The following is a 13,743-nucleotide window of genomic DNA, read 5'->3' as shown; positions in this document are numbered from 1 at the left end:
ATGTGCCTTTCTCACAGCATCGTGTCAGGGCTCCGTGATGTCAGGCGATATCAACACCACCCCTTGCTGTGGGCCAAGTCTCTTCACTGTAAAGTTACTGCTCGCCTCTCTTTGCAATTGAATGCCGCAATAGTATAGGCCAATCAACTCCTAAGAGAAAGCTATCGGACTTTACCCTAAATGAGTAGTATACATATTTATTATTCATAGTTCACCTGTAAAGAGAAGAAAGGTATCCTAAGCAGTTTTTCTGTTTTGATCCACTGGAAGTCAAGTGATATATATGGACCTCTTCTTGGAAAATATATTTAATTTGATGTATTCATTTAAAAATAAAATACATGGAATCAAATGTTCCTATTGGTTTACTATTACTAAATAATTTTAAAGGAACTTGCAACATGGTAACACATGAATTTCCTTATTAGCACATTAAAATGTAAGTTCTAGCAGCTTGTCCAGGGACTACTGTGAGTCAAACTGCTACTGTGCTTAAGTGACAGAATGGCTATGCAGTGGGCTGTCTTCTACACTAACCATAGAATAAGTGCTATGCTTCAGTGATATGCTTGAAAAATAAAACTCTTAAGTAGTAGTTCTATTGTTAAAAGAATGGAAACTTGGAAATTATTATGTATAATTATAATCAAGCTGAGAGACCCTCAACAGTATCTACCAACTCTCTGACCCTACGTTAAAAAGCACTAGTTTCAAGGCTCCCTGATGGCACAGATGGTTCAGGGCTGTAAAAAGAGAAAAGAAGTGCCCTGTGAGAGCATGCAACACTTCCAGGGAGATCTGGAAAGTACCAGTGTGGGGAGAAATGGAAGGTTTCAGTGTAAACGTGGAAGCCACGCAGAACAATCTGTTTATCCTGCATGAATTTTCCAGACCATTCGCCAACTTTTATACTTAAAAAACTGAGACCAATGACAGCGGGGACCCTGATGTTCCTACGTGTTGCCAGTTACAATGCCAACGGCACCAATGTTTATGAATCACTGAGGAGCAGATTGGCACTATTAACAAAGGCGGGGAATAAGCTGTGGCAAAATGTAAAGGGAACTGAAGAGCTAAGATGCTGCGGCTGAGTGACTTGACAGAGTGTAAATACTATGCACAGAAGAACGCCTGCTTCCGTGTGCTAATGAGCAAGACTGTGTGGCACCGCACAGCAAATTGGTTTTAAAACACAAGGATAATGAATAATAATGATGAAAACAATGTGGTTAGATAGGACACACTTAAAAGAGGCAAGCTACTGCGCAAGTATCCCCCGGGGCCTCTGCTGTCGGCTGCTGCGAGGCGAGGGTGGTGAAGCCGGCTCCTCAGAGTGTCATGTAGCATCATGAGAAACGTTCTGAACCCCTAATAAGTGGTCCTCGGCATGTGGCGGCAGTTGGGGGTGATGATATGATTGCTGGGCTAAGCAATCTTATATATACATATAAGCTGGGCTATATGTAAGCAGGGTGACAGCGTTGCCAAAATTCACAGACAAAAGGCTGCATAGGAAAGCCATCTGGATCTAACTCATGGCTCAGGGATAAAGTTTCTGTCACGTGCTTCCAACATAGTATCAAACTTCTGATGCAAAGTCAAGAGGCACTGCTCACTAGCCTAACCTATCTCCAGTCTTGTGTAGTAACTGAGACGGGACCTGCGATCGGGACAATGTGCAACTAGGGAGTCTTGTGATTCTGTGTGTGCCTTTGCCCCTACAAAACCTTGATGGCGGAGAAAACTCCAGTGAACAAAACTGATGTGTCTCATATTGTCTGAGTGAGAGCAGTCATCCTTGGATGGATGGCCCAGTACCTCAAATAAGCAATTAATCCATGTTAACTTCCTCAACATCCTGAACTATTGGCATAAGATTTGCTACCCAGAGAAGCAAGCTCAGAGAAGCAGCCATAGTAAGAGCCACGTCAGGTCCACACACGGAGGAGGTGCCAGGTTAGTGTTCAGTAAATGCAAGAAAAACACAAGACCACCTGAGCACTGCCTGTGCACCCTATAATAGCTTTTTCATGTCACGGAACTGGCTACTCACAGCCAGCCACTCAGCCCACAAGATGGCAGTGCTACTCCACAACAGGCGGGAAAGGGTGCTGCTCTCATCCCGCACGGGAGTTCCCACTTCCTCCACCCACATTTGAAAGATCTCTAAAGAAAGACAGTGGTGGAAGCACCTTGTTTTCTTAATGGAGTCAGGGACAAGTCCCTGTGGAGGGAAAAGGGAGACCAGTTGGTAACAAGCATGGCTCCCACCTGCTTTACACACCGAGGGAGGAAAGCTTAAGCTTAGGCAGAAACTCCCAGGGTGGCTGCTGTCTGCAGAAGTTTGAAACCCACACTGTCTGCCACAAGGGTGTGCATGGACGGCAGGGCAGTGAAGTGGGGTAGCTTTGAGGGCACAGGCCAAGGCTCAGGCCTTGCTTTGCCTCTGACAAGTCTCAGTCCCCTTTTGACTGTGTGCTCTTGACTTGAGAAACGGGACTGAACAAAACATCAAGTCATATTGTATGCCTGGCCCACAACAGCTCAGCCAGTGTTTCTCAGGACTGCTCTTTGTGGTCCTTGCTAGTAGTTTCCATACCTTCACATCAGCACAGACATTTCAAGGAATGCTCTTGTCCCTTAAAGACACATGAACCTGAAATCCTGAAATTACTCCCTCCCCTGAAGCAGAAGGCAGGAATAAGAGTGTAGGTGAGAGCCCAAGGGGCAGAGATTTTGAGCTTAACATTTTCCTTCTCTGTAGGGACATATGGCTAAGAGAAAGAGATGAAACGTAGTTTTGCAATTCTCCCTGGGGAGCCAAGAGACCTGGACAGACTCTCCTGTCACCTTCCTCTCTGAATCTGGAAACCGAAGTTGCCAAGCTGTCTCCTGCAGCCAGGGGTTTTCGCCGACAGACTATAGATTGGCTCCTGGATTCTGGTAGGCTAGTCTGTGTAAGATAGTCTTCTCAGGCAAAGGTAGTTTATTTTATTCTACATGTGGCTGGGGATTTTTTTTTCAATCTCCTCTATGCTTGTATAATATAATTGATGGGGAAAAGCAAGGGGTTAAGGTTGTTTGCATGGTGGGGGTGAGCTGAGTGAAAGAGAGCAGAGATGGCTTCCATCAATCTCCAAGTCTCAGATTTATGATACAGTAGCAGATGACCAAATGTTCCTCCATTTTTATTGAAGACATAAACAACATAACCAGAGTCCCACACAAGGGATTCAGGTTTGACGAGAGTAAAGTCATCCTTGAAATATAGCTCACTAATGCTTTCAAAAAGTCTCTGCACATGTGAACAGCTGCAAATACAGGCAGACATTGACCCTCGGGCATCTAGGAACAGTGATCCTAATCCACATAGACTCAATTGCCCACAGGGTCCCTAGATTTTGGCATAGCAGCAATGAAGAACAGGTGGTCTGGGTGGCTGGGCGTGTTATCCTGAGGCACCAAACCCACGCAAGACGTGGAGGCATTACCAGCCAGGTCTACTGCTCACCCATTCTATCTCTCAAAGGCAGACTGCTGCTGGCTTCTGGGAATTCTCCCTCAGGAACTCAATGGCTAGTTGCTGCGGGGAGGGTGGGAGGGGGGGGGGGGGACATAGTCAATGAGTCATGCTCATTCTCAAAGGTTTGTGTGCACTTCACTTCTCTACATAACACACTGGCCACATCAAGTCACCAGGCCACAGAGAAGTAAAATCCTACATATGCCTGGAGGAAAGGAAATTAGACCCTTTATTGCCAGGTGACTGACTTTCCAGGGTCACTTAGGACTTAACGGCATTTTAAAGTGGCCTGTCTAAGGTGGGTTTGGTGGCACACACCTGCAATCCCAGAACCCAAGGCAATAGGGTTACCTTGAGCTCAAGGACAACCTGGGCCATATCGTGAGTTTCCGGCTGGCCAGGGCCACGAAACAAGATAGCATCCTTAAAAACAGCAAACAGACAAATTAAAAACAAACAAACAAACAAAAAACTCTAACAATTTACCAGGCATAAGATACACAAACAGAGACACACACACACACACACACACACCCTGCAAGTGTCTTGTGACTGTAACACTGTAAGCCTTGTTCTTCAGGGCACGTGACCTTCTGAAGCCTGATACAAACAAACTATCAACTCTCTTATGCTTTTTCCACCTAGAATAGCATACTTGACAGTTCCCGTAAGCACATTTGCTCATTTAGCTCCAACCAAGCCCCCTGTGCTGGAAATGAGAGCCAAACCTCTAGTCCTAAGGGACTGAACTAGTCCTACAGTGGGCATACAGGACTGGGGTCTTGGGCAGCTGTCCTCCACAATAACAGGACTGGAAGTCATCGGACAGAAAGGACTTCTGAAGAAGCCATCAGCCGCCAGCCATTGAGCACCAATATTCAAGCCTAGCCCAGGAACAAATTGCGCCTGCTCCTTCTTCAGCCCCTTGCCCAGGAAGCCCATCACCTCTTACCCAGCTTCTTGCCTTGCCAGCTCCTAGTATTATGTTCCTTGTGTGGACTCTGGCCTTTGACGGTTCTATATTACCCACATCTCAGAGCTCAGGATGCACCCCTCTTACATTAAAGTCATTTTTTCTTTCTTCCACACTATTTTCCTGCCTCTAAGCCTTCTACCTGGAGCTTTCACATTGCCCAACATCCACAGTAGTTGAAAACTGTTCTTCCTGCCGAGCCTTGCTGAATAACATCCTCTCTCCCTTCCTTAGGCATGGGGCCACTTTTCCTGGGAGCTGGTCCCTGGGAGCAACGCTTCAACAATTTCTGTGGCCGACTCCATGTCTCCATGGTAGAGAAATACGAGGGCACTATCAGTGAACAAAAGGAAGACCGAGACTCTGTGAAGGGTTAGTGTTCTGAGTGTGTGGGAGACGCAAGCTGGTTTGTGACTTCAAGTAGGAAAATGAGGAAGGTTAACTTTTCACTCTAAGGAAAAGCACATTCTTCAACCTCTAACTGAAGAGGTTTCCCCCTGTGCTGTTATAAGAGAACCTGACAAAAGAGACGTGAGGAGGGAAGGGCTTATCTAGCTCACGGTCCAAGAAACAAAAGTCAGTCCATCAAGGTGGCAAAGGCAAGGCAACAGCAGCTGGCCACCTCCTGTCCGTCCGCAGTCAAACTAAAAGCGCCACGCGTGCGTGTTAGTACTCAGTTTGCGTTTCCCATCCTTAAACAGTCCAGGATCTCAAGCTTAGGGAAAGATGCCACCTGTAGTTAGCAGGTCTTCCCACCTCCATTCATATGACCGAGACCACCCTCCAGACAAGCTCTACTGTAGAGTCCACCGGTGAAATGTATTTTAAAGTCATTGGGTGTTTAAAAAAAAAAAATACCAACACTTCTCTTAGGCTGCAATAACAACATATAGGTTATTTTGGACTTACTTTAAAGTGAAATGATGTGTCCAGTAACTGAACATTGATGGCGTGGATGACTAGTGGCTTCCATAGCAGTTCACATTGATGTTAGCTGGGGGAAGCAGTGTGTTTAACAAGGTGGCAGGGTAGTCTCATTCCCAGACAGTACAGGACCTATTGCAAGGGGCCTGTCCTCCCACTCTACCTCCCTTTCCTGGGGACACTGACAAACCCTGCAGCAGACCCAGCCCCCTTTAAGCCCATTCCGATTCCTTGGTGTGAGCGTCCAAAACCTAGAAACACTCTCTACCTGCAATTCCCCACTGGGTACACCAGACCTGGACTCAGATCAGTGTCTCACTTAGCCATCGTCGAAGGAACCTCTTCCTGTGGCACACGCAAACACCTACAAAGACCCGCAGCAGGACAACATGCAGAGGGTGAGAAACTTTGGAACCCTCAGTCCTAAACAAGATGTCATCAAACCCCTCCCCTCAGGACTCCGGGAACTATGAGGTAGAGAAAGTGGAAACATTGTAAGAGGCAGAGAAAATGGAGGACACCAAGGAGACAGGGTCCTCCGAACATCAACAGATTGACTCACAGACTTCAGCAGCATACACAGGGTCTCCACACAAAAAGGAAAAAAAATTCATTTTCTCCAATGTTGTTTCACTGAGTGCACAAATCACGTTTAAGGGCAGACACCATGGCCAGCAGTAGTTGGCCAACACAAGGTAATTGGAAGATTTTTTTTTTTTTTTTTTTGGTCTCATATTGCTTTGTTTAGGCATTTTTTTAACCTTTGCTTGTATATTATGGTTTCCAATTTTGTGTTTTTCTATGGTGTGTGTGTGTGTATGTGTGTGTGTGTCTACATATGTGTTCTTTATGCCTTTTTTTGTTATTTATTTTTAATTCTGGTTTGTTACTTTGTTTTTGCCTATTTGTTTCCCAAAGAAGAAGAGAAGGCATGAAATTGGTACGGTGAGGTGTTGGGGGAAGATCTGGGAGGAGATGAGAGATGGCAAACCATGATCAAAAAAAATTGTATAAAATTTTTTATTTTTTTTTTTAAAGCAGAAAAGAAGAATAGAAAATGTGGAAGGGCCTTAAATAAGAGGAGACATCTCTGCCTCTTTGTGCTATTCCTCACTGGCAAGTGCTCCAGCTAGCCTGCACCATGGGTGTGGAGGCTTCAGAGAAAGCTGCTGCTAGCTGAGGCTACACGGTGTAGACTCTTCAATGTTGGGAGTAGCTGGCTCAGCCTGGACCTCTCTGTCCCCTGGAAAAGTCTATCCCTAGGGACTTCTCAGCCCCCAAACAGCTTTCTGTGGAAAGTACCCCACAGATTTGCTGAGAAGTCCCCCGGGTCATCAGCTCAATCTTGTTCTCTTCACACTTTCACCTGCGAAGACCTAGTCCAGCATGTGATGAAACCTGTTTAAAGGTGTGGTGACTCACAGCTCTAATTCCAGCACCCAGCAGGCCGAGGCAGGAGAATAGGGAGTTTGAGCCCAGGGTGGGCTACACAGTGACACCTTGCTTCAAGGTGGGCGGGTGGGGTCTCTTTAAAGGTGTGTGCATCGATTTTTGGATGTGAAGGAATGTGCCCAAGCTCACTCTGCCCCAAATCCTACTAGGATTCTTTGCATATCGCTTACTCTGGAGTTAGGATCCAGGCCCCTTAACCCGTAACGTTATGAAAAAGTATCGTTTTTCCATGTCGTACAGGAGAAAAATTTAGAATCAAAAAGTACGCTACTGCCTTGGAGGCCACATGTTGTTCATTAAAACAAAACCAGACTCAGGACGTACGTTGAAGACTTTGACTTTTGTGGGGCTAATGATATGAAATCAATTGGGAGTGAGAACCCTGGCTCCCCAAGAGCGAAAGTGCGGCGTTACAGGCGTTGCTTTAGCAACCAGGCAGCGCTTGGCTGTTTCTAGCTCTGTCTCTGGGTGGGACGTCCCAGCTTCAAATTGGCCAGCGCATTCTGTGAGTCACAAGAGGCCCCGCCCCACCCAGGCCCCGCCTCTCCCTAGCAGAGGCCAGTCACAGCCTGTCCACAGCTTCCACTTCCTGTCCGATCCTGGGCGCCGCAGGTCAGTGTAGATGGTGGCTCCTGGCTTCTGTCGTGGAACTGGTCCTGTCCTGGCCTTAGGACTGAGCAGAGGCCACTGGTTCCGGACCCTACGGATGGCTTACAGCTGGGACCAATCCTGAGTGCACAGGGCCCAGAAGCTGGGCAGCGGTTGCCAGGCAACAGTGTAGCTGTCCTCCGCCCTCCTGGGCTGCCTTGAGGACAGAGGGGCGGGGCGCCGGTATGTGTCCCCTATCTGCTCCCTGCTCCTGAACTGTGGCTCTTCTCTAGTGCTGACCACGCTGGCTTGGGTGTGTTGCTCTGGAAAGATTAGCTGTCTCTGTCCATGAAGCTCCTGGTTCATGCTAGCCTTGTACCCTTAGAGGAGTTAATTCACACACCCCAGCATGTGAATCCCGTTTCCAGGGAGTGTTAACTGTTTGAGCCATATGCGAAGGCTTCTTCCTAGATAAGGAAGCCTCACAAATCATTCATCACGTTCAGGGTGCTACAGTCAACCCCGTCGTGTCCTCTGGGGCATTATGATTTCCATAACATGATCTGAGAAACTGGAACTCGCTAATTTGCGTGGCAGTGTTATAATTCGTAGTCATCGGTGTGTTTTCTGACTGCACTACCAAGGCTATGTCCAAGCTGGTCCTACAGTATAGCGTATTTTTCAAAAACCCTAGGGGTGCTCCCACGTGAGTTGAGACTTGCTGTGGGCCAAGTCTAGGTAAATCTTTTTTTTTTTTTAACAAGCACTGGATGATCGTTAGGTGTGTGGATAGACCTTTGGGTACCACTGAGTTTATTATGTAGTCTTCACATTCAAAACCAAGTGTATTAAAGCAATGTACCTTGCAGACAACTGGAAAGCAGACCCGGTGTACTTTGACACCTTCTCTTCGTCCTCAGAAACAAGCCAGAAACATAGATTTTAAGCAAGTGTGACCATGTACATGCAGACAGTCCACAGTCCTCTCCCTACTTACTGATGCCCTACCTGGTTCAAGATTCTGACTAGGCACTCCTGTCATGACCAAAGTTGGGCACTGCACTCCTCCTCTAGCCCCAGCAATCTGTAGGCTGTTCTCCCGGCCTCCTTTGCATCAAGTCCCTAAATCACAGTGGTTGATGTTGGCTTTGGAGAAATTATTGTAGAGCAATTTTCCAGCAGAGACAGGCTGGCAGCTCTCTAGAAGTATTGCCACAAGTAATGAGTGTCCCTTGGCCTTAACCAGCAGTCAGAGGAAAATGGCTCACCCTGCTGTTACTCGTGACATTTGCAAACACAAATCTGCCTTAATAATAATCACTTGGCTCTCAGTCTTAGACAGATAATAAGCCCGGCGGTTCTGTTTAGTGTTTTATTATTAATTTCATAATGTATTCTGCCTTCCTTAGAGATTTGTGTCTGCGATGGCTGGTGATCAAGAGAGAGACTTACAGAGATTTCTGGAAAATGTGGATGAAATCAGTAAGTAGCAATAAATCACAGGTTGCGTTGTGCCTTGGAGAGGTGAATTGGGTAAAGAGAAATTATAGCTCTAAGGTAGCTCCTGGCTTGTCTGACAGGTTTATGACTCTCAAGGAAAAAAATATAATGGAAATTAAACAGAAAGGCTATTGAGAACTCAGTTACAGCCTTGGGGCAGTATTTTCTGGCTGTTAATTGGTATCATAGAAGCTGTTATGGTCTGACTGGAATTGAAGCTGACAGCTATCCTCCATGTACTTTCCCAGTCAACAAGAGCTGATGGTTCCACATGGCCAGTGAGCCCCACCATTCTCTTTGAGATCACTCTAGAACCTACTTAATCATCTGGGTCCCTCCTGTAGGCAGGAGGTAAGACTAGCTTTCCCTTCAGATTGGCCAATTATGTGAGTGGCTTATGACTTTCATCCTCTTCTCTGTCCACACCAACACACACACCAACACACACACACACACACACACACACACACCTTGTACAACAAATAGAACTATGTCAAATATGTTAAAGTGGCAGGCTGTATGGATGAGAGAAGAAAATCCAATTTACAGATAGGCTAACCTCATGTGGATACAGTTGTGTGGCTCTTGTCTCCTCACTAGGCTCTCCTGAGCTCCTTTCCGAATGCTTCTGCGGCCTTGCTACACCACTCAGGCTTCTCTTCAGGTGAACTCGCCTGCTTGCTGGGGTCTAAACCTTTCATTCAGAGCCTCAGGCCCTAGGGTCAGTTGCCAAGGCTACTGTGTGCTGCAAATGCTTCCGACTTCATGAGTCTGGAATTTAGTCATCACCTCTTTCTCTCCTCTGCCCTTCCTAAATCAAACTCCCCTCTCTGCTGTCTCCTTCTGGTCTCAGTGGGTGGCACTGCCACCTCAAATCTACAAGTCAGCAGGACTGGTGCCACCTTTCCACCTTGTGTCCATTTCAGCCTTCAGGTTTGGCTCCCCCACCCCACTCCACCCCTTGTCTGTCTGCTCTGAGACACCCTGTGTCTGGTTCCTCTCTGCAGACTCTTAACAGACCTCTAATAGTTGTTCCTGCCACCCAGGCCTGTGCTCCCCACAGAGCAATGTAGCTAAAATGCAGATCTTTCCAGACACTTCTCTGCTTGTGCTCGCCTCAGTCACAATCAACCAGGGGCTCTCCTCGGGCCTCGGGCCTCACGTGAGCTTCCTCCTTGAACCTTGTCATACTCCACGTCCCAGACGTGAGCAGCAACAAGCTCCTTGTAGTTTGCTCCCCATACTGTGGGGTTCCATTTCTGCCTGTGGACTTTCTCATTCCCTCATCTTTCTTTCCCTGTCCTAAATTTTATTGATCCTCAGTTTACCCAGTTTTCACTCATATCAGCATCATGCAATTGAATTTTCCACAGTGATCCAAAATGGCCACTGTGGTAACTGCTGGACACCTGTGGCTGCTGAGTAGTGGGAAGGTAGCTTGGGTGAGCAAAGTGCTACTCTTACTGCATTTGTAACTAAATTGAAATGGCCACAAGCATACGGATTTAATGCATCCATTCTCCAGGCTCCTGCTGTGTGTTGTTATCAAGTACTGCACAATGCAGTAAAGGAATCATTTTTATGAGACCCATAATTCAGTATGAAAACCGATATTAAACAGGTAATTTCAAGGTGATATGTGAATGAAAGAGAGAGTTGAGAAGTGCAGAAGAGTCTAGCCCATTGGAGGCAGTTCTTGTCTAACTCTGATAGGACTATCACAAAACACCAGAGGCTAGGTAAATTAAACAGCGAAATACATTTGATCACCGATCTTGAAATTAGGCTGTAAGAACTAAGGCTTGACACGGTCAGCTTTTCCTTAGACATCTGTATTGGTTTGTAGAAGGCTACTTCTCATCGTGTAATTACATGTATATGTCGTGTGTGTGTGTATGTGTGTGTGTGTGTGTGTGTGTCTGTCTGTCTGTCTGTCTGTCTGTCTGTGTACAGATGTATGCTTGAGTGTGAAGATGATGTACGTGTGTATGGGCGGAGGGCCAACCTTGGGTGTCCTTCCTCAGGAGCTATCTAGTTTTTTCTCTTAGGGTTTCTCCCTGGGACCTGGGGCTCCCTGACTAGGCTACTGCCCCTGTGTCTGCCTCCCCTCTGCACTGGGATTGTAGATGGACTTCCACATCCAGCTTTTTATAAGGGTGATGTGTTACCAAGCTCTTTTCCCATGTAGTTTTCTCCCTACTTCTGTAGACCTTCTTTGGGGATTTTTTTCTTTTCCAGTACGTAGGGATCATCATGTACCCGTCCTCCTTTACTGCTGAGGGAGAGCAGAGAGGTGCTCAGAGACAAGTCAGGGTCTTCCTAGAAAAAGTACCTTCTGCTTGGACATCATCCCAGGTTGAGACCCAGGAAGTGGGTCAGTGGGACTTGCATACACATGGGCACCACTCAGCCAGCAACATCACCCCTTTTCTCAGAAGAAGCTGTCCCCCAGCCATAGAAAGCCCTAAGTCTAGTTCTGGCTGGGGAAATGGCTGTCAAAGGTGCAGTTTTGCAGTTGTTGATTATATTCTTGATATCTTTGACTAAGGTGCTGACTCCTAAAGATGCCCCTGAGACAGAGTACAGCTCAATGTGACTCTTCATAAAGACCTCTTTGTGAATATTCTTTTTAAAATGTTGTTCTATAAGCTGATTAGCTGTCAATAACGGTTTTTTTCCGGGAATTGTTAGAAACTTGGCCTAGTTAGGCAGAGTGGAAAAACTGAAGCCTGTCATGGAGTTGGTCTAGTCAAGCAAACTGGAGTCCCTGGGGGAGGGTCCCTGGGGGAGATCCCTTCAGAGTTTGGTTCTATCATGGGTCTCTGAGTTCCCAGCCTTCTAGGCAGTATTAGGGGTGGCCTTCCTCTCATGGCAAGGGTCTCAAGCTGGACCAGTCATCTGTTGGCCACTCCCACAATTTCTGTGCCTCCTTTACCCCAGCCTACCTTGTGAGAAGGAAAAATTGTAAGTGAAAGGTTTTTGGCTGTGTTGGTGTCCCAATCTCGCCACTAGAAATCTTGCCAGGTTACAGGGGATGTCTTGTTCAGGCTCCGTGAGGCGTCTTAGCTAGGGTCACTCTCATTTGTTCCTGGTAGTTTCCATTGCCCTATGTTTATAGCTCATCCTGATCTGAGTTCTATTTCCCAGTATTCCCCCCCCCTCCTCTCTCTCTCTCTCTCTCTCTCTCTCTCTCTCTCTCTCTCTCTGTGCTCTGCTATACCTGATCCCTCCTGTTCCCATCCCCTACCCCCACCGCCCACCCCCATAAAGTGTCCCCTCTCCCCATCCACCTACTATATCTATTCTGTTTCCCCTTCTCAATGAGATTCATGCTCCTCCCTTGGGCCTTCCTTGTTACTTAGCTTCTCTGGGTCTGTGGATTGTAGCATGGTTATCCTGTACTTTGCAATACCATGCTTGTCATTCTGAGTCTGGGCTACCTCACTCAGGATGATATTTTCTAGTTCCATCCATTTGCCTGCAAATTTCATGATGGCATTGCTTTCAATAGCTGAGTAATACTCCATTGTGTAAATGTATAACATCTTCTTTATCCAATATTTGCTTGAAGGACATCTAGGTTATTTCCAGCTTCTGACTATTACAAATAAAGCTGCCATGAACATAGTTGAACCAGTATCCTTGTGGTAAGATGGAGCATTCTTTGGGCATATGGTCAAGAGTAGCATAGCTGGGTCTTGAGGTAAATCAATTTCCAATTTTTCTGGGAACCCACCATATTGGCTTCCAAAATGACTGTACAAGTTTTCACTCCCACCAACAATGGAGGAATGTTCCCTTGCTCCTTGCTAGCAGGAGCTATCACTTGAGTCTTTGGTCTTAGCCATTCTGACAGGTGTAAGATAGAATCTCAGAGTCATTTTGATTTGCATTTCCCTGATAGCCAAGAATGTTGAACATTTCTTCAAGTGTCTCTTGGCTCTTAGAGATTCCTCTGTTGAGAATTTTCTGTTTAGCTCTGTACCCCATTTCTAAAATTGGATTATTTGGTTTGCTGGTGTCTAGTTTCTTGAGTTCTTTATATATTTTGGGTATCAGCCCTCTGTCAGATGTGGGGTTGGTGAAGATCATTTCCCACTCTGTAAGCTGCTGTTTTTGTCCTTTTAATGGTGTCCTTTTCTTTACAAAAGCTTTTCAATTTCATGAGGTTCCACTTACTGATTGCTCATCTTAGTTCCTGCGTGATTGGTGGTGTTCTGTTCAGGAAGTTGTCTCCTGTACAAATGTGTTCAAGGCTATTCACCACTTTCTCTTCTATCAGATTTAGTGTGCTGGTTTTATATTGAAGCCTTTGATCTACTTGGACTTGAGTTTTGTGCAGGGTGATAGATATAAAACTATTTGCATTCTTCTACATGCCAGCATCCAGTTACAACAGCACCATTTGTTGAAGGTGCTTTCTTTTTTCCATTGTATATTTCTGGCTTCTTTATAAAAAATCAGGTGTCTGTAGGTGTGCATATTTACTTCTGGGCCTTCAATTCAATTCCATTGATGGACCTCTCTATTTTTATATCAGTACTCAGCAGTTTTTATTGCATTTGCTCTGTAGTAAAGTTTGAGACCAGGGATGGCGATACCTCTGGAAGTTCTTTTGTTGTATGAATTGTTTTAACTATCCTGGGATTTCTGTTTTTTCCATATGAGTTCAGTATTGTTTTTCAAGGTCTATAGAGAATTGTGTTGGAATATTGATGGGAATCACAATGAATCTGTAGATTGCTTTTGCTAAGATGGCCATTTTTGCTGTTGATCCTACCAA

The 13,743-nt window shown here is 46.0% G+C and overlaps 1 protein-coding gene across 1 annotated transcript in view; it reads left to right on the top strand.

Annotated features, from left to right (window-relative positions):
• Window positions 1-7,425: 7,425 nt before the first annotated feature.
• The window catches only part of Ttc12 (tetratricopeptide repeat domain 12), a 48,486-nt gene continuing 42,168 nt past the window's right edge, over window positions 7,426-13,743 (top strand). Inside the window, exons 1-2 of the mRNA XM_051156386.1 lie at window positions 7,426-7,484; window positions 8,870-8,942. Of these exons, the coding sequence (XP_051012343.1) occupies window positions 8,885-8,942 (58 nt within the window). The 5' untranslated portion in view covers window positions 7,426-7,484; window positions 8,870-8,884. The remainder of the gene's footprint in view (window positions 7,485-8,869; window positions 8,943-13,743) is intronic.

Source organism: Acomys russatus, chromosome 14 (assembly GCF_903995435.1).
Source record: "Acomys russatus chromosome 14, mAcoRus1.1, whole genome shotgun sequence".
In the NCBI taxonomy this organism is placed as follows: domain Eukaryota; kingdom Metazoa; phylum Chordata; class Mammalia; order Rodentia; family Muridae; genus Acomys; species Acomys russatus.
Note: the sequence above shows the minus strand (reverse complement) of the source record. Positions and strands in the feature narration are given on the sequence as shown.